A 21,069-nucleotide genomic window follows, 5' to 3' on the forward strand; every position below is an offset into this window, starting at 1 on the left:
CACAGCAGTCTGGGGCAGTTACTAAAAGACAAAGAGCCCTCTCAGGTCAGTAGCCTCTGAGAGTCTCCTCACCTTACAACCCCCACCCCCCACCCCAGCGACTCCTGTCCACTGCCACAGTGTGAATGACTTCTCTCCAACCCCCGTATAACTCAGGGGCTGGGGGGCATAGCTTGCCTTGCTCATCAATGAGACCCTCTGACCAAAGGCTCCCAGGTATGAAATCCCCCAGGTCAGGGCCAGTAGAAGAGAGATGACACCAAGTTCAAGTGCAGTGGCAGAGCTGTGGTTTTGAGGGCTGCAGAGAGCAGGCTGGCCCCTTGCCTTACTGCCCACCCCCTTTGAACCTACACTTCCCACAGCATCATGTGTAGACGTAGTGCCCTTGGGGACAAGCTCCTAGGTCCCCGGGCAGGGCTGAGAGAAAGAGGTCGCTGGGGCTGCTTCCTGCTGCCTCCAAGCTGACGTCAAATCCGGCACCTGGAGTAGAAGCCAGATTTAATTTGTGTTTTAATTGACGCCTTGAGCTGGAGCTCTGGCTAAGGAAAGCGGGAAGGAGACAGAATGCACAAAGGACTTGTCCTCAGGGTCCAACACTAGGAGGGACCTGGCCAGACTTTCCCCAGGATCGTCACAGGAGGCAGTGGGGAAATGCTCTAAGATGCCTCATAGCCCTGCGAGCTCCTGGCCATGGGCAAACTGAAGACCCAAAGGCTCGGTCCAAGCCTGGCTGTCTGTAGCCCACCCCTCGGAGTTGACTGAGAGATTTAGTGGGCAGAACTCCCAAGCTCCCCAATGTTCAGAGGGGGCACATGGCAGAGCGACAAAGGTCAGCTCTCATCACTGCCACTTACTCATTTTGAACCTCTGCTTGCCCCAGGTGTTCCATCATGCGTTTGGGATGTGGGGATGGGGAAATGGTACCCAAGAACAGGGTTTCTCCATTAATGCAGTCTCCTGGCAACAAACACGTAGGCAAAGGAAGGAAGGAAGAAAACAAGATGGTGGGGATGGAGGCAGCCACTCTCGAAAAACTTCTTGGCCTTAGCGTACCCGGGGTCCCAATGTTGATGGCTGATAGAAATAGAACCTTGGTATGCCCAAGAGGGGAGCTGTCAAGTCTCGAGTCTTGGAAACCCACAGGGCCAGTTGTACCCTGCTCTGTAGGGCCACTAAGTGTCCGCATCAACTTGATGGCAGGGAGTTTGATGTCTTTGTTTGGGGTTCTGAAGTCCTGACTGGCCACCTTCAAACAGCATGAACAGTTTTGTAAAGTGTGTCTGCTTACATTCCCACCATTCCCCCCCTCCCCAAATCCCTGTTGTAGAGGGTTCTATTTGCATCCACAGAAATCCCGTAACAGCCATCCTCCAAAATTCCTCCACGCCACTCTCAGCTGTGAAGATGAGACAAGCGCTCAGGTTTCAGTGGTGACTGTGCGCCTGGGCCTAATAGAATCCCAGCGCCTCAGAGTTCTTTCTGATGGATTGGATTCTCACGCCTCACGCAGTGTGAAATGGTGCAGTGGCGAAGCGCTCTGCTGCTAAGGGAAAGGGGGCAGCGAGAACTCCTTGGCTGCTCCCAGGGAGTAAGATGCCACAGTCAGTCTGCTTCAGCCTTGGGAACCCGAATGGGCAGTTCTGCTCTGTCCTGTAGGGTCGCTGTGAGTCAGCATCCACTCGACGGCCAGTGGGCTTTTGGGTTTAATGATGTGGAACAGAGCTTGAATAATAAATATTTAACAGGCACACTCCCTTTTCTCTGTTAAAATAATCTTTGTTTCAGTACTTTCACAAGGAAGACTGTGTTTTCCCCACCTCTGCTCTCATGTTACGGTAAGCCAGGTCTCAAGAGTAAGAGAAAATAAACACGGGCTACTCAGCTGCGGGCAGAAGGAGGCTGAGCTTCCGCGCTGGACGGCCCAGGCCAGAACGGTGGGGCTGCCTGCACTCAAGCCGCCAGTCAGCCAGGATCCCGAGTTCAAGGCTTCCCAGCGATTTCAGATGCCAACTTCTAAATGCCCAAGAGCAAGACCACACTGGAAAAAGACTTGGCATCAAAGACAGGTCACTGATACCACCACCATCACCACCCATGGCCATCAAATTGATTTAGAGTCATTCTTGACCCTGCAGGAAGGGAACAGACTGCCCCCGCTTTCTTCCATTGCTGACCAGCCTTCAACCCGCTGTGTCACCAGGATGGCTGATCTTGAGAGAAAGTCTGGCAGAGGTGCTGCCTTCTGATCATGGGCAACTTGGCCACGAGGTGCTGTGGAGATGTCTGTGGGTAGGATGGGGTGACTGGTTCCACTAAGAAGATGCAGCCTGGTCTGGTGGACCCCTGGTGTCCTTGGGGGCGTTGGGTTGTCCTCCTTGTAGAAAGAAAATTCACATATGATCACTCAGGCAGGCAGAGGCTTTGTTTCTCAGAGCTGAATTGAACTTGCTTATGCGCCTCCATTTAGAAACAATGGCGGGCGGAAACAACTTGATCTTTTTTCCATTTCTACTCTTGGCCAAAAGGGGAGAAAAATTAATAGTTTTTCCATTTCTTCAAATGGTGGAAAAACCTGTACTCTTGCCCATTTTTAAGATAATGGAGTCTCTTCCAATAGAAAGCATGGACTACCCATTGCTTACCTAGTCAATTCAGAATTGAAATACAGTTCATTCAGAGTTGCAATTCCCTGGGAGAGCTGTTCATTTTCCTCAAAGACTCTCTCCTTTTGTCCTTACCCTCGGCATGTTGCAAAGGGGAGTCTGAGGAACACCGGGAAGGGGGCTGTCTGGGAGTCTTGGTCTTTACTGGTGTCTACCTCAGAGGTACCTTGACACACACACCCTGGGGCCTGGACGCTTGCTTGCTGAAAGTTGCGGGCCAGACATCAGCCTCTTCATTGCCTGGCCTGTGTGTCCTGCTCCAGGCCTCCCCAGGACTAACTTTCCCCTCAGTGCTTCCTTCCTCACCGCCTGCTGGGGCTTTAGGGGATCCGTGCATCCTCCCCAGCATTTGACGTCCAGTCCCTCTGCCATTTCCACTACATGCCAGCCCCTCGCGCCATGCTGGTGCAGGGCACGCTTTCTTCCACAGTCCTAAGTGAGAAGTGGAGCTAAATAGTCTGTCCCAGAGTAGAATCTAGGGAATATTTCAACCTCCACCCTCTTCATTTCTCTCCAGTTTCCTCCCTGCTCCTCCAGGAAGGCTTGTATCTCTTCTGAGTGTGGCAGGAAACTACCCTTTCCTCTCCAGAGCTTGTGAGGAAATCTTTAAGGGTCTCTCTCTCTCTCTCTCTCTCTCTCTCTCTCTCTCTCTCTCTCTCTCTCTCTCTCTCTCTCTCTCTCTCTCTCTCTCTCTCTCTCTCTCTCTCTCTCTCTCTCTCTCTCTCTCTTTTGCCGGTCTCCTAAGCACTTACCTGGCTTTGGCACAAAAGCTCAAACTCCTTGGCTTTCATGACTTTTCACACATTTCACAAGGGAAATGGCACTACTTTGGAAGTCAAGCGCTAGACATTGACGGCTTTGTTCATGCCTGGGTTCTGCGTGCACCACCACCGGCCCCCCACGGACACACACAATTAAGGAAGCCTGCGTCGCACACACTGAGCAGCGAGAAGGACCCAACATCAAGAAGGCGTTTGAAACTCGGGAGGCCCGAGGTCGGCCTGCTGTGGATTTCTTGGGAGAACTGCCTCCCTCGGGGCGGTGCAGTGGGGCGGGGGGGTGTGGGGGCTCACGGGGGTGGGGGGAAGGCAGGTGCACACGGATCACTGATTCGGGAAGCTCTGGCGTGGGAGTCCGTCGACCCAGGGCTCTCAGGAGAGATGCCTCCATCGGGGTTTCTTGGCTGATGGAATAATGTAAAAAAAAAGACGGGAGGGCTGGCTTCTTTCCACCTCTGAGAACACCGAAGTGGGCATTGTGGCGGTGGTCCCCAGCCCAGATTAAATGAAGTGACGAGCGACCAGCAACAAGCCTTTTTTCCTGATTTGTTCTCTCCCCCCACCCCACCCCCCGCCCCCCGCAGAGTGTTCTCACACGCCCACACGGGCGGTGAGCTCCACCACCAAGTGCATGACTGCCATTTGGCATTTGTGGTGGTTACGCCAGGTGGCTTAGAGGAGGACAAATTAGTGAGGTCACTGCGACCTGTCCATGGCATTGCTGCCTCCTCTTCAAAAAGAGGGTGTGTGGGCAACCCCCGAGTTCCCTCTTTGAATTGATATTTTCTGTTCAAGGAAATGCTTTGGCATCTGACCGCCTACCTCTCTGTGAAACAAACCGAAAACTGGTGGTGGAAGACATGCTAACTGAGTACTGTTCATTTCTACAGATCACCTTTCAAACCGCTGGACATGAATACAATTACCTTGACTCCCGCGGGGCTCACGCTGGCATGTGCAAAGGGGAATGGAAAGCTCTGTAAACACTCTAATGCTTTGAAGTTCCTGAATGTTAGTATTTTCAAATTCAAGATAAGGGACCAAGCCCAAGTTTCCATCACTCTGACAAAAGGGGCAAACCAACGTGGGGGAGGCGGCAGCCATCTGTCAAAGAAGGAGACATCCAAACTCTAGAAACTCCAAGTCGATTCTAGAGTGCAGGTGGGGCCGCGAATACCGAGTTGTTCTACCTGGAAGTCCCCACCTGGAAAGGAGCTGCCTACCTGGAGCGAAAGAAGCGTCCCCACCCTCCACCTTCCCCTCATCCACCAGCTGAAGCATGAACATGTCTCAGTTTGGGTAAAAGAAGGGGGAGGGGAGAGAGGGCTGTCAGATGGGGTGGTCACACCTTGGCTGTACATTGAAGGGGGCTGGGGGAGACAGTAGTTGATGAATTGATTCTGACTTGTGGAGGGACTGCGTATGTGTCAGAGTAGAACTGGACTCCGTAGGATTGCCTCCTCCTTTGTTTTAAAAATGTTTTATTATGGATTTAGGTGAAGGTTTACAGAGCGGATCCTGAGCTTTACATTCAACAATTGAGACACGTTTTATTCTGACTCCTCCATTTCAATGCTCCCCCCTCTTCCTTCCAGGGTTCCTCCTGGCTGTTCCTCGCAGGTTCCTAACCCTCTGCCCGGGTTTTTACATTATTTCCAGAAAAGTGTTAGTAGTCTTCTTGAGCTATCATTGAGGGATCACACAACTCAGAAGTTCAATTCTATCAAGAAGGGTTGTGCATCCATCACCACCATCAACCTGGGAGCCTCTCCTTCTTTCTCATATCCACTGATGTTGACTCTCCGTTTTCCAGCCCCCTCCCCTTCGGTGCCCCCAGGCAATCATGAATCCAGCTAATGTCTTCATAAAGCCACCCGTCTGGGCGTCCTTGGCATCTCTATTGATCTTACTCCATTCATTATTCTAGCATAGGGTGAAGTAAAGGGAGGGTAATTCAGCTTCAGAGCTGAAGGGTGACTAAGGGCCATCGTTTTGGGGTTCTACCTGGTGGCGTAGTGGTTACTTGTTGGGCTGCTAACTGCAAGGTCCGCAGTTTGAAAGGACCAGCCTCTCTGAGGGAGAAAGGCTGGGCATTCTCTTGTCCTACAGGGTTGCTATGAGTTGGCGGCTTCAACTCAATAGCATTTAGTTTGGTTTTGTGGGGGGAGTTACCAGTGTCTATTGACCAATAAGCCTGGTCTCTTTTATGATTTGGGTTCTGTTCCACATTTTGGTCCCACTCTATGCAGGATTTTCTAATATCATCCGTTTGCACCACCTAGTTATTCTTGCCTAAGGGTTGTGGACACTGATGTTTGCTTGGTCCATTAGGCCATTGAACTAATGTTTCCTTTACTGTACTGGGCTACTATGATCAGGTCCTTGGAAGAAAGGTCTGGTAATCTACTTCCAAAAATTCAGCCACTGAAAACACTTTCGAGCATCGCTCTCCTTGGACATATTCGGGATTGCCATGAGTTAAAGGAATGGCAACTGGGTTTGGGAAGACCTAGGAAATGTAAGTAGTCCTGATGCCCAGGCCTGAAACCAGAGCTTTCTGAGCTAATGGCCTGGCAGTGGAAATTTAATGTGTGGGAATTGTAATATGCACCAGGAGGCAATGGGGAGCCACCTCAGTGTAGCCAACTATCTGGGAGGGTCACTCCTGGGGTGAGATGAGGCATAGTGCTCACTCCACTTGGCCATAGGCAAATACTTAACTATGAGGAATGTGGGGAGCATTGAGGAGGACTGGTCTATAAGAGAACGGACACCACTCAGTGACTTCAAAGCTATGAACTAAAAACATGACAATTCTGGCTCCTAATGGCCCTAAGACAGAGTTGAACTACCCCCAGGGGTTGCTGAGACTAAATCTCGATGGGAGTAGAAAGCCCCATCTTTCTTCTGTGGATCAGCTGGTTGATTCCACCTGCTGACTTTATGGTTCTCAGCTTAGCGTATAACCACTACACCATTAGGGCTAATTAAAAAAATGTTTCTCTGTCCCAACCCCTCTCCCCCTCTCCCTACATTGTTGCCCGCCTTTCCCAAGACAAGGGGCTTCTCATTTAGCCAACCACAGAAATACCAACACTTAACATGTCTTTGTATTCGAACCTAAAAGACTGAGTGTGCAAAGACCATAATCCTCCATCGAGGTATGACTTATTCGCCACTGAAGTCTGTTGTTAGATCCTGTTCAGGTGAGCTCAATTCCCGGTGATCTAATGTGTCCAGAGTAAAACTGCTCTGTAAGGTCTTCAAGGCTGTGAACTTCAGGAAGCAGACCGGCAGGCCTGTCTTCCCAGGGACCTCTGGATGGGTGTAGACAGCTGACCTTTTGGTCACTCGGTGAGCGCCCAATCGTTTGCGCCATCCAAGACTCCTAATTGGAGTGTAGCGGGAGAAAGAGTAGTTTGTAATGATGGAAACAGGAAATGCAAATGGAAAGTATAAAATAGCATGGCATGATAGAAAATATCCGATCTTCCCGTGACATGAAAAGAACCAAGCCTCTTCTGAAAGGACACAAATGGTCCGGCCTGCAGGGTTGTGTTCTAAGATGCTATCTTCTCCTCCGTTTCTAAATCTCACTCTGTTAGTGTAGGGGCTGTGTGGGGACTGCTCTTGTTAGGCACCCATGAATCAGTTCCGACTCTTGTTGTTGTTGTTGTTGTTAGGTCTCTTCAAGTCAGTTCCCACCCACAGCGAACTGACACACAACAGAGTTCAACACTGCCCGGTCCTGTGCCAGCCTCACAAGGTTCCTATACCTGAGCCCATTGTTGCAGCCACTGTCAATCCATCTCCTTGAGGACCTGCCTCTCTTCTGCTGCCCCTCCACTCTCCCAAACGTGAGGGTCTTCTTCAGGGACTGCTCTCTCCTGACAACATGTCTGAAGGATACAAGGCAAAGTCTTGCCATCCTTGCCTCTAAGGAGCACTCTGTTTGTACTTCTTCCTGGACAGATCGGTGTGTTCTTTCAGCAGTCCACGGCACTCTCAATCTTCTTCTCCAGCACAATTCAATTCATCGATTCCTCTTTGGTCTTCCTTATTCCATGTCCAACTTTCACATGCATACGAGGCAGTTCAAAATGTCACACATTAGTCAGGCACACATTAGTACTGAAAGTAACATCCTTGCTGCACAAGACCACTTACAAGAGGTCTTGCACAGCAGATTTGCCCAATGCTGCGTGTGTCTCTTGATTTCTTGACTACTGCCTGCATGCGCATTGAGTGTGGATCTAAGCAAGACAACCAATATCCTTGACAATTTGAACCTTTCCTCCATGTATCGTGGCGTCATCTGTTGGGTTGTAGTCCACATTGAAGGCTGAGATGCTTGCTTTGGAAGCAAGTGCTTCGAGTCCTCCTCACTTCCAGCAAGCAGGGCTGTGCCATCTAAATGTGTTATTAAGAAGCCTTCCAATCCTGATGCTGCGTTCCTCATAATCCAGCTCCCTGATGATTTGCTCAGCCTACAGATTGAATGAGAGGATACAGTGAGAGGATACAGTCCTGGTGCCCACCTTCCCTGATTCTGAACCATACACCATTCCCCTTTTCCGTCGACACAACTGCCCCTTTGTCTGTGTACAAGTTGTACACGAACACGACAAAGCGCTGTGCAGTTTCCACGCTTTTCAAAGCTATCTATCGTGGGTGTGACCCGCCAGCTAAATCCCTTTGTCAACACATCGCCAGTGCACATCCATCTGGTGTTCTCTGATTTGAGCCCAGATCCGTCGGACATCAGCAGTGATATCCCTGGTTGCGTGTCCTCTTCTGAATTCCCAGCAGCTCCCTGTCAATGTATTGCTGCAATCATTGTTGTATGATCTTCAGCAAAATTTTATTTGAATGTGGCACCAACGGTATTGTTCTATGATTTGCAAGCTCCATTAAGTCACCGCTATTTGGACTGGGTATAAAGAAGGATCACTTTCAGTCAGCTCCTGGCACAGACAAGTGAGTGTTTCCAGCACTTCATCAGCTCGTTGAAACATTTTAATTGGAATTGCAGCAATTCCTGGAGCCTTGTTTTTGGCGAATGCTTTCAGTGCAGCTTGGACCTCTTCCTTCACTACCCTTGCTTCTTGATCAAACACGCACTCTTGAAATGGTTGAATATTAATTTGTTCTTTCTGGGCAGTGACTCTATTCTCTTCACCTTCTTTTGATGCTTCCGGAATCATTCAATATTTTGCCCATAGAATCTTTCAGCAGTTCAACTCAAAGCTTGAATTTTTTCTGTAGTTCTTTCAGTTAAGATAAGCTGAAGAAAAAAAAAAAGATAGGCTAAGCATGTTTTTTTCTGGTTTTCTAACTCTAGGATTGTGCATGTTTCATTACAATATTTTATTCTAATTTCTCAAGCTGTACTTTGCAATTTTCTGTTGAGTTCTTTGACTTCTCTTCTGACAGCCACTTTGGTCTTTTCTTTCCTCCCTGGCTTTTGAATGACCATTAGCCTTCCTCAGGTATGATGTTCTCAATGTCATCCCACAGCACAGCAAGCTTCTTGTCATTAGTGTTCTCCAATAGGTCAGCTCTGTTCTTGAGATGTTCTCAAAATCCAGGTGGGAAAGACTAAAGGTTCTATTTTGGTTCTCTTGGACTTGTCGAAATTTTCTTGAGCTTTATCCTGAACTTAAAAATGAGCCATTGGTGATCTGTTTCCTAGTCTGACCCTGGCCTAGTTTTAGCTGCTGATATTGAACTTCTCCATGGTCTCTTCCTATCAAACTCCAAACCAAATGCACCGTCATGAGTTGATCTTGAGTCATAGTAACCCTAAAGGGCAGGGTAAACCTGCCTTGGAGGGTTTCTGAGACTAAATCTTTATGGGAGTAGAAAGGCTCTTCTCTCCTGTGGAGTAGCTGGTGATTTCAAACTGCTGACATCCCAGCTTGGGATCCACTATGCCACCAGTGCTCCCGGCATGACGTAGACAGGAGAAGGAAGGAAAAAGGACAAAAGAGAGGAAAGACCTTACAGGTCACAAACTTAGAGACCGGTTAGAAAAATGACATAGAGTTGACAATTGGTAGTAATTAAAAGTAACCTGGAAAGCTGCTCTCATGTATATGACAGGAAGATTCTGTTATGGAAACGGCTATATACAAATACATACATTTTGGCATAGAAGTGTCCATATTTCATTATTAATATATTTGCGTATGTGTTTACATCGAGCGGAGGGCCGGGAGTTGGAATGTGGGCAGGATGCAGATCTGGCAGGAGAAACCAGGAGAGGAATGAGCCCAGGTGACAGCCTAACTAATGTCGGGGCTATTGTACTCAAGTTATTGTACTAAAGTTTTCAGACGTTAAAATAATATATATTTTAATGTAAATGGATGATGGTCATTATAAAAAAAGAGAGAGAAGAAAACACAACATTGAGCCAAGTCAGGCATTGCTGTTTCTATAGGGAGATCTCCTAGCCTTCCTTCTCAAGTTCCCGATCCATATGTGATACCCCATCTCATCTTTGAGCTCCCAGTGTTCCACTTGTCTTTGTCCAATCTCCAGATAAGGACATGGTAAGCTCCCAATAGTAGGGTTGGGGCTTGTGATGCTTCAGGACCTCCTTCAGAACTACACATCTGCTTCAGGGAGAGGGGCTGGCCCGAATTCTCTGGCAGGGCAAACTGCTGAAAAAGTCTCTGGGCCCAGGAGTCAGCAGAGGGACATCTGGCTGAGGCAGTTAGTTGAGCAGAGCCCAGAGCTGAGCAGCTGGGTGGAGACCATCATGTAGCGGGAAGGCAGGCAGAGACCTGCTGTTAATAGCCTTTCCCAAGTCTTCACATTGGTGTGTAATTTATCATGTTAACCTGTACTTCTTTTGTCTCCATGTGATGTGAACAGGTTCCAACATTCCCATGGACCAACCCTGCTGTCGCGGTCTCTATGACTTTGAGCCAGAAAACCAAGGAGAACTGGGATTCAAGGAAGGGGACATCATCACACTGACCAATCAGATAGATGAAAATTGGTATGAAGGAATGCTCCACGGGGAGTCGGGCTTCTTCCCCATTAATTATGTTGAAGTGCTTGTGCCTTTACCTTAGTAAATGCGTGACTTTGGGCCCACTTTCATCTCGGAAATGAGCTCACCCGACCGCGCTCGCTGTGGCGTTCTGAGCCCTCCTTGCGCTCTGAACAGCGTAACCACTTTTCTATGCGTGGTGTTGTGCTTTTTAAAGTGTATTTTGGATCCCTTTAATTTGTATAAATGGCTTTCTCGTCTTAGCTGCACCAAAAATAGTTTTCTTTTTCGCTTATTGTTTTAAAAGTCATTGGCTAAATGTATGTACTTGTCCTGCCTAGACACAAATGGCACCCACTGCACCCACTGGAGTGCTATCAATGAGTTGCCCCCCCCCCTCAGCGGCCGTGGTTTGAAAAGGCAACATTTGACTAAGAAATCCTAAATATTTTGTTTCCAGCATCACTGTTTTCCTCCACTTTTTCCCCTTCAGTGTGTTTTACTTTACCTATAAATAGCCCAATAAATATGACACACTTCATTGCCAAAAGGTCTTGTTGGTTATTCTAAAGGCTAACTTTCTTTCTTTTAACAATTTTTGGAAAAATTGTACATTAGGTGGGGGTTTGTATTTCAGATCATTGAATTTGATAAAACCTTTATCAGCAGTTTAAACTACTAGTGATCAAAAGCTCTAAGAATGAACCCTTCGCCTGCTCTTTGATTTCCCTTCTCCCTCTGGTGGACTTCTAATTCTCCTTTCCCCCAAGCTTAGACCCATCAACCATCTAGCCCTTTGCTTTATCGTCCGTCCCTGGCCCCGCTCTCCTTGGAAATCTCCAAAGTAAGAAATCCCCTTGGGTATGAATGTCGTTCCCTTCTCCCCCTCCTCCCCCTATCATAATTTCCCTGTAATATTTGTCCTTTTGTGATTGACTAACGTCGCTCAGCGTAATGTTCTCCAGGGCCATCCATGCTCTGTGGTGGCAGATTTCAAGCACCGTCTTACAGCTGCACACTCCTGTGGCCCATGGCTGACCGGAGAGTCACAGCACAGATGCCTACCTGTTGGCTGCTGAGCAGGCGAGAGAGAGGGCCGTTTCTTCTGAACCAAACACGTTCTTTCCAGTGAGGGCATGGAAAACCCTTCCATGCGTGTTCAAGTTTATGTTTTTAAAGGGCCTGACTCAGCGGCTTCGGCTGCCAAATAGTTGGTAGTATTGAAAGCAAGCCGTGCGATGGATGCTTAGGAAACTGCACGGTCAGGAGGTCGGTGGAGTGCCCGAGAAGATGATCCCTTAGGCTTGGCTGTCCAGCGCCTCGTCTTGCCTGCTTGCATGCACTTTCCTTCGGCCCATGGCAGCTGCAGCTGCCTCGTTGGGGTGGGTGAGTGGGAAGATAGTCATTTCCCCTTAGAAACGCATTGAATGACTTGCCCAAGATCACCGAACCCAGAGGTGACACAGTGGGAGCTTGAACCCAGATTGTTTACTGGGCCCGCTGCCCACTGAGGTCTTTACCCAGGTCACTTGGACGCGTGTTGCTGCTTACCAACGTTGTTGCAGTAAATTCTCAGAGTCCAGGTTGGTTTGTTCAGGTCCCTCTACACCCGGTGTCTCAGGCTCCTGAGTGCCCAGGACATCGGTAGATTCACAAGAGCATACCTAGGCATATTCTCTCCCCCTGGTTTTCCCAGCAGCCACCAATGCATTTTATTGGGGGCTCTTACAGCTCTTATATAACAATCCATACATCAACTGCATAAAGCACAATTGGACATATGTTGCCATCACATATCCCTGGTCTTTTGAGTTACTGCTCACTTGGTTCTTAATTAGACCTTCTCAAATGTCAACAGCTCCCATGTTGGTTCAAGAATTTTGAGAGTGAAGCAGAAGGGTGTTTAGGGATTAAGGTAAGACATAAGAGAGGCTTCTAGGGGCTCAAGAAGTGTGGCTTAGGTTCTCAGTGTGGCACTTAGGTCTTTGTCCTTGGTAGCTTCCTTTATTTTCTATTAAGTCCCACTTGGAAATATCTCCCATGGTCAGCCACCCTGGCATTGCATGGGACCACCATTGGAGGCAGACGGAATCCAAGCAAAGAGGAGGGCAAAGGGCAAGAGTGACTTATTAAAAGGCCACACTCCCATGGAGGCATCACCAGACTACGATCTGATTGATAGTTTAGACTCCACTCCTTCCTCCACACAGGTACATCAGGTTGACATAAAAATCTAGCAGCCATAGTATTTTGGGAAGGGGGTTAGCTTGTGGAGTGAGCTGCCTTTGGGCACTTAATTGGGGGGATCTAGGTGCACTGGTTCACAGAGCTGGAACTGAGCACCTTTAGTCTAAGGTTGATGGTGGAGTGGCATACCCCTTGCACATCTCAAAGCAACCCTCAAAGAGCTACATAACACTGTCTGAGCAGGGCAGGGAAGAGAAGAGTCTCAAGGTGGAACAATTGTATCCAGAACACTTCTCCTCTAAATTGTAAGCTGTTACTCTCCCTAATGAACCCCATGACCGTGAGCATCATCTGTGATTTCTGTGTGGCCATTGAGATGAATGATCAAACCCAGTCACAGGAATAGAGTGCTGTGGGGTAAAAGAGATGGAGAGTGGAGGCAGGTCTGACCTCAACCTCATCGAAATTCCCCTTGGGTGACGCTTATATGGAGCTTGATTTTCTTTCCCCTTGCGTAGCTGGAGAATGTCAGATGCCACTCCAACATACTTTCTTTCTTCGACGCCTAGCACCAAGGTTAAAAGGGAGTGGAGAATGAACACAATTGGATTAGGTGATGGGAATTCCTAGGTTGCACAAGTGGTTAAATGCTTGGTTACTCAAGGTGGGAGGTTTGAATCCTAGAGGTGTTTTGGAAGAAAGGCCTGGTTCCTGCTTCCAACTATGCCAATCCAAGAAACGGTGACCCAACCTAAGGTATAAGGTATCAGGCATCATCAGAACAAAAAAACCCCCAACATATCATTGTGAATGGGGGGAGGGAGAGTGCGGAGTGGAGACCCAAAGCCCATTTGTAGACCACTGGACATCCCCTTACAGAAGGGTCTCGGGGAGGAGACAAGCCAGTGAGGGTGTGATATAGCAATCATGAAACATACAACTTTCCTCTAGTTCCTAAATGCTTCCTTCTCCTCCACTATCATGATTCCAATTTTACCTTGCAAATCTGGCTAGCCCAGAGGATGTACACTGTTACGGATAGGAACTGGTAACATAGGGAATCCAGGGTGGATAAACCCCTTAGGACCATCCCTGAACTAACTACAAGCTTTTCTCTTGTGAACTGTTTTGTTCTGTTCTTTGTCAGTGGTTTGTTTTTGTTGTTTTGTTGTCTGGTTGTATACTGTTGCTTTGTTTTCCTCTGTCTTATTTTCGTACATATTAGTGTCTCCGCAGGTCTGTCTGAATGGGACGGGCTGGATGAACTATCTGGAGGAAAAACAACGGGACCGACGGTTCCGGGGGGACTTGGGGTGGGGGGGTGGGGGGGTAGGGAGGTGGTGTTAGCAAGCACAGGGACAAGGGAAAAACATGGGACCCAAAATGGTGGAGAGGGGGGAGTGGCAGGCCTGGTGGGGAATGAGCAAGGGTAAGGTTGCTTAGAGAAGAGGTATACTCTAGCCCAGGTGGCCACGAAGCATGGTAGTGGGGCAGGAGGAAAGTCAAGGGAGATGGAAGAAAGAGCTAGGAGTCAAAGGGCATTTATGGAGGTCTAGACAAAGACATGTACATGCAAATACATATAGGAGGATGGGGAAATAGATCTATGTGTCTATATTTATAGGTTAAGTATTGAGGTGGCAGAAGGACCTTGGGCCTCTACTCAAACACTCCCTCAATGCATGAATACTTTCTTTTGTTAAATTGGAACTCTATGATGCTAACTCTCCCGACACAACTGTTGGAGCCAAAGGGGGTGAACAAGTAAATGTGGTGAAGAAAGCTGATGGGGCCCGGCTATCAAAAGAGATAGTGACTGGGGTCTTAAAGGCTTGAGGATAAACAAGCGGCCATCTAGCTCAGAAGCAACAAAGTCCACATGGAAGAACACACCAGCCTGTGTGATCGAGTGGTCCCAAAGGGATCAGTTACCAGGCATCAAAGAACAAAAAATCATATCATTGACTGCACACCTCCATGGTAGGATCGCTGAAGACAAATGGGTGCATAAGCAAATGTGGTGAAGAAAGCTGATGGTGCCCGGCTATCAAAAGAGATAGTGTCTGGGGTCTTAAAGGCTTGAAGGTGAACAAGCGGCCATCTAGCTCAGAAGCAAAGAAGCCCACATGGAAGAAGCACACCGGCCAGTGCGATCATGAGGTGCCAAGGGACCAGGTATAAGGCATCATGCAAAAAAAAAAAGATATATGTGTGTGTATGTATATGTGTGTATGTATGTGTATATATGTGTATATGTATATATATGTGTATATATGTATATATGTACCATATTAAATGAAGAGGGAAGTGCAGAGTGGAGACCCAAGGCCCAAGTGTCGGCCAATGGAGATCCCCTCATAGAGGGGTTTAGGAGAGGAGATGGGTTAATTAGGGTGTGAGGTAGTACCGATGAAGAACACAGCTTTCCCCCACATCCTGGATGCTTCCTCCCCGCAACTACCATGATCCGAATTCTACCTTGCAGGGCTGGATAGGGCAGAGGCTGTACACTGGTACATATGAGGGCTGGAGGCACAGGGAATCCAGGGTGGGTGATACCTTCAGGACCAGGGGTGTGAGGGGCGATGCTGGGAGAGTGGAGGGTGAGTGGGTTGGAAGGGGGGAACTGATTACAGGGATCCGCATGTGACCTCTTCCCTGGGAGAGGGACAGCAGGGAAGGGGGGGAAGGGAGACTCCGGATAGGGCAAGATATGACAAAATAACGATGTATAAATTACCAAGGGCACATGAGGGAGGGGGGTGAGGGGAGGGAGGGGGAAAAAAAAAGAGGACCTGATGCAAAGGGCTTAAGTGGAGAGCAAATGCTTTGAGAATGATTGGGGCAGGGAATGTATGGATGTGCTTTATACAATTGATGTATGTATATGTATGGACTGTGATAAGAGTTGTATGACCCCCTAATAAATTGTTAAAAAAATTTAACTGTTAATTTCTTGTATTAGCTATCTGTATATAATTTAGCGGTTCATTTCTTGTATTATATATCTATCTTTATAAATATATTTATATATAATTAAAAAAACAAACACAAAAAAAACCCCTTAGGACCAGTGGTGAGAGTGGCGATACTGGAGAGTGGAGCAAAGGTGGGGTAGAAAGGGGGAACTAATTACTAGTATTTACATATAACCTCCTCTCTGGGGACAGACAACCGAAAAGTGGGTGAAGGGAGACATTGGGTAGTGTAAGATATGACAAAATAATAATTTATAAATTATCAAAGGTTTATGAGGGAGGGTAGAGTAGAGAGGGAGGGGAAATGAGCTGATACCAAGGGTTCAAGTAGAAAGCAAATGTTTTGAGAATGATGATGACAACAAATGTGCAAATGTGCTGGACACAATGGATGTATGTATAGATTGTGAGAAGCATTGCATGAGCCCCCCCAATAAAATAAAAAAGAAAATATCTTAGCAAAAGAAAAAGGAACTGATGGTGCTGAAGGCCAAGCTGCACTGAAGGCATTAGCAAAAAATAAGACTCCAGGAATTGACAGAATGCCAACTGAAATGTTTCAACAAGCTGATGAAGCACTGGAAGCACTCATTCGTCTATGCCAATAATTTGGAAGACAGCTACTTGGCCAGCCGACTGGAACAGATCCATACTTGTACCCATTCTAAATACAGATGACCCAACTGAATTACCAAATGATAACACAATAGCAATGTCATATGCAAGTAAAATTTTGCTGACAATCATTCAGCAAGGGTTTCAGCAGTACATTGACAGGGAGCTGCCAGAGGTGCAGGCTGGATTCAGAAGAGGACATGGAGCAAGGGTGTCATTGCTGATGTCAGGTGGATCTCGGCTGAAACCCAAGAATGCGAGAAAGATGTGTTGTATTGACTATGCAAAGGCATTCAATAGTGTGGACCACAAAAAACCACAGCTAGTCCTGAGAAGGATGGGAACCTTCTCCATGCATAAGTCCATTGTGCTCATGTGGAACCTTCATGTGGACTAAGAGGCAGTTGTGTGAATAGGACAAGGGAGTATGGCATGGCTTAAACATAGGAAAGGTGTACATCAGGGTTGCATCCTCTCACCATACTTAGTCAATCTGTATTCTGAGGAAATCACCAGAGAAACTGTGTAGAATTGTGAAGCATTTGGTATCAGTGTTGTTTATTTGACAACCTAGGTTATACAGATGACACAACCCTGCTTGCTCAAAATGAGGAGGACTTGAAGCACTTGCTGATGAAGATCAAGGGTTGCAGCCTTCAGTATGTCTTATAACGTAATGTAGAGACAACAAGAACCCTCACTATGGGACCAACGGAGAGAGGTTGAAGTTTTCAAGGATGCCCTCCCTCTTGCGTGCATGCACAATCAATCCTCATGGAGGCAGCAGTCAAGATGGGTAAGGATTGGGTAAATCTGCACAAGACCTCTTGAAAGTGTTACCTTGATGACTGCGGTGCACCCTGACCCAAGCCATGGTGTTTGTAATCGCCTGATACTCATGTGAAAGTTGGATTTTGAATAAAGTTGGATTTTGAATAAAGAAGACCGAAGAACAATCCATGTATTTGAATTGTAGTGCTGGAGAGGACTATTGATGGTTCCATGGACTGCCCAAAGAACAAACAGATCTTTCCTGGAACAGGTGTGGCAGAATGTTCCTTACATGCAAGGATGGTGAGCCTTCATCATAAACCTTGAACATGTTATCAGGAAAGACCAGTCTCTGGAAAGGGTGTCATGATAGGTAAAGAGAAGGGCAGCAGAAAAAGGAAGGCCCTTGAGATGGATAAAGCAGTCATTTCAACAATGTCCTCAAATATAAGAATTGTGATGGTGGCCCAGGACCTGCCAGTGTCCCGTTCTGCTGTCCATCAGGTTGCTATGAGTCGGAACCAACCTGACAGCGCCTAAGAACAACACATCTCCCATGATGATGCCTAACACAATGTGATCGACTCCAAGCAATTGTGGGATTTGTGGAGTGGCCCTCCCTTACTCGGGTCAAAGCCCTGAAGCGATCGAAAGGAGGTCTCCTGGGGTGTTCTATTGCCAATAGCAGCAGGTACTGTGGAAATTCTTGCTTGCTCTTTGCTGGGTCTGGATCCCACACCTGGCTCATCAAACTCTGGTTTTTTGGACTTGAGCCAGCAGCCTGTCCTATGGCCGGCATCCCCTGGGAGTGTTTGGGGGCCTGCCATCTGAGTTGCTGATCTTGGATTCATTCACCTCTGCCTATTGTCTTCCTGACAATGTTGGGGGTTCCTTAGCCCGCACAACTCTGGGAGTCAAGCAAAGTCTCCGGCCTATCATCTGACCCACATACTTGTTACCTGCCTAGCTTCGGATCTAACCGCTTTTACCACAGTGTTTGCCATTTTTGGTGAAGGGCATTTCTTTCTAGTTCTACATATATGAGTGTCACTGGTTTTGCTTCTCTCGGAATACAGCCACACACAGCTGTTTATCGACTTCCTGGCAGGCTCGAAGGAGGACGCTCACAGTGCACAGGTCTCTCCCCTCAGCGCAAGGGCCCCTGTTGTCAGGGCCATGGCCACTGTTGCATCTCCCCAACCCTCTAACCTAGATGGATGGTTCTCTTCCTCAGTTCCCAGCAGGTAATGTCGAATTTTCTACATCAGATCCAGTTGGATACAATCCAGAAAGGAGTAGTTTGAGTTAAACATTTTCGATTGAGTCATTTTCTTGGATCAAAAGTGACGACCTGACCTGCCGTGTCAATATCTGTTTTAAAATTTTGTTTGCCATTTTCCTTACTTAAGCGCCGCTGAACACTGAAATTGTCCTCCATTTTCCTCGCTCCGTGTATGATTTTAGGGATGCTTTTCGCAAAAAGTCTTTTTGTTTCTTCTGTAGTCTTTACAAACAACCATCAAAGTAGACGCCTCTGGTACATTGTGTTGGAATTACATTTAGCAATTTCATGGGAATGCTGAGGGAGTCCCGCTCTTGCTTTGATGGTAAACCAGAGAACCCGGCTGAAATTGCATGTCAACATTGCCGTGGGGGACTCTTGGGTGTATCTTTCAAGCTGAAGTTCGCACTGGGAGAAAGAGCAGGGTTGGGCGATCGCGCTTCAAGCCAGAGCCACGGACCCATATGAGCAAACGGCAAAGAACCAGGCAGAACCCCAAAGAGTCTCACAATGACTGTTGCAGTACCATAAGGTTTTTTGGAGGGAGTAGGGCCACAAGGATGGAATGTTATGATTGAATTGTATTTCCCCCAAAGAAGTATTTCATTTCTGACCCTTTTACCTGGGGAACGTGATCTTATTCAGAATAGTTCTCTTGTGTTGATCGGGTCATATGAGTTTAGGGTTGATCCTATATCCACTCACCTGTGAGCTACAGAAAGACCAGAGCAGACACAGAGACACATAAGATGAGAAGAGAGATGGCGTGTGAGGACCCATCTCTGAGCCAAACAAATGCCAGAGATCACTGGAAGACACCAGATACTAGGCACGTGGCTCACTGAAGGAGCAGGCATACCATGAGCCTGCTTTGGTGATTAGCCTCCAGACTCTGAGAAAATAAATCTCGGTACAGTCACTGGTTAGGTGGTCTGTTACAACAGCCCTAGATAAGCGAGCCCTGCAGGGGTGGGAGGGAGGGATTATACACATATTCATGCACATTACTCATTACACAGACAACATGCATAAATAATGCATAAATAAATAATTCACCCAGACCATCAGCTTCCAGCACTGCAAGTATCAACCGTAGGCGACGATTTGTTAAGTATCCAGCCCAGTTTGTCTTCTTGATATCTAGTCCCAGAGGCATTTCTAACCCCAAATAGCTCCTCCCAGCTAAACACACTCCTTCTCCACCTGGTCCCTGTGTCCGTGAATGTTGCTGCCACCCCTTCATGGCTCACGTCAGAAGTCAGGTTGTGGGCCCTCACTCATCTTTCCCTCGCACCCCCACTTTATAAATCAGCTCCCAAGTCTTGTCGATTCTACCTACTAAATAACTCTCAAACCTATCCATTTTTGTCTGTTCCCACCACCACTTACGCCAGCTTAGGACATTATGATTTATGGATCGGATTACTAGAAATACAGCCAGAGGAATTATTCCTCTGAGTCAATCTTATCACAGCATTGCTCTGCCAAGTGTTATATTAAGCTCCCTGTTGCCCTTAAGATGAAATTCAAAAGCCGGTTCCACAGAATATGTAGCATTCGTGACGTGGCCCTGCCCACCTGTGTGGACCCACCTTTTGCAGATTCCATTTTTATTTTGTGCTGAATAGGCTTATACTGCAGCAACAGATCCAGATCTGCAGAGGCTTAACAGATGAAGGCAAATTTATTAAATGACAGATACATTTATGTGTGTGTGTGTGTCTATACGTGTGTTTCATTTCTTTTGGGCACACATCCAGGAGTGGTGTTGCCCTGGTGTACAGTGGTTGAGTGCTTGGCTGCAAACTATAAGTCAGGTAGTTCGAACTCACCAGTCAACCTGCTAGAGAAAGATGTGGCTGCCTGCTTCCACCAAGATTGAAAGCCTAGAAAGTTCCATGGCAGCAGTTCTAGTCTGTCTCATAGAGTCCCCAGAGTCAGGACCGACTGACTCTCTGTCAGAGGGCTTTGCTTTTGTTTCATGGTAACTCTATCTTTTGTTGTTGGGGTGTATGGTGGCGTCTCACTGGGGTTTCCACCTGCACCCCCTCACCTCTGCATGTCTTGTTCATATACATGGTGGCATAATTTAGGTGACTCTCTGAGGCATGTGACCTTCATGGGGTGATTCAATGATCTGGGGTCATTTGACCTTGTGGTTCTGCATGTCAGCCACAGCCTCCATGCTAACTGTCCACGAAGAGGAGGGAGGTTGAAGGAGCCACAGAGAGGAGAGAGAGGGAGGTTGAAGGAGCCAATGGAGCTTTTTGTGGCCTCCACCAGGAAGCGATGTGGATCATCTAATTTCTTTGGCCAGAATGAGCCACATGACTCTGCCCAACTGTAAGAAGGCTGGGAAATATAGATTTCTGAGGGTGGAGGGGCCCCCAGGAAGGAGACACATTAAAAGACTTTTGTTGAATTCAGAGCATTTTTCTCTACCACGCCTAGCACTGAAAAAAACATGGTTCTTGAATGGAAACTTTCACCTGGGGCTTCCAAACCCTTTCCTTTTTGTCAGGAACACTTCAGTCTGAGCCTCCTCATCAGCAAGCTCTCCCCAGAACGATGTTTGCAGAGAGGAGTGCTCAGAAATGCCAGGCTACAAGGTTTCTCTCCAAGTTTTGAGAGTTGGAACACAATTCCCAAACCTAGGTTTCCATGGTCATTCATGGAATGCAAGATAAATTATGTCCCCACAATGCTGCAATCATTTTCAGAATAAAATGAAAATGCTAGTTCATACAGATTTTTATATACGATTATGTAATAAAGTCAGCTTACAATGAGTAAC

General features: G+C 47.4%; 1 protein-coding gene across 1 annotated transcript in view; it reads left to right on the plus strand.

The window, feature by feature from the left end:
• Positions 1-10,967, plus strand: part of SH3GL3 (SH3 domain containing GRB2 like 3, endophilin A3) — a 64,389-nt gene extending 53,422 nt beyond the window's left edge. The window contains exon 8 of the mRNA XM_075557491.1: positions 10,322-10,967. Coding sequence (XP_075413606.1) covers positions 10,322-10,524 — 203 coding nt within the window. The 3' untranslated portion in view covers positions 10,525-10,967. The remainder of the gene's footprint in view (positions 1-10,321) is intronic.
• The last annotated feature ends 10,102 nt before the right edge of the window (positions 10,968-21,069 follow it).

Source organism: Tenrec ecaudatus, chromosome 9 (assembly GCF_050624435.1).
Source record: "Tenrec ecaudatus isolate mTenEca1 chromosome 9, mTenEca1.hap1, whole genome shotgun sequence".
NCBI lineage: Eukaryota > Metazoa > Chordata > Mammalia > Afrosoricida > Tenrecidae > Tenrec > Tenrec ecaudatus.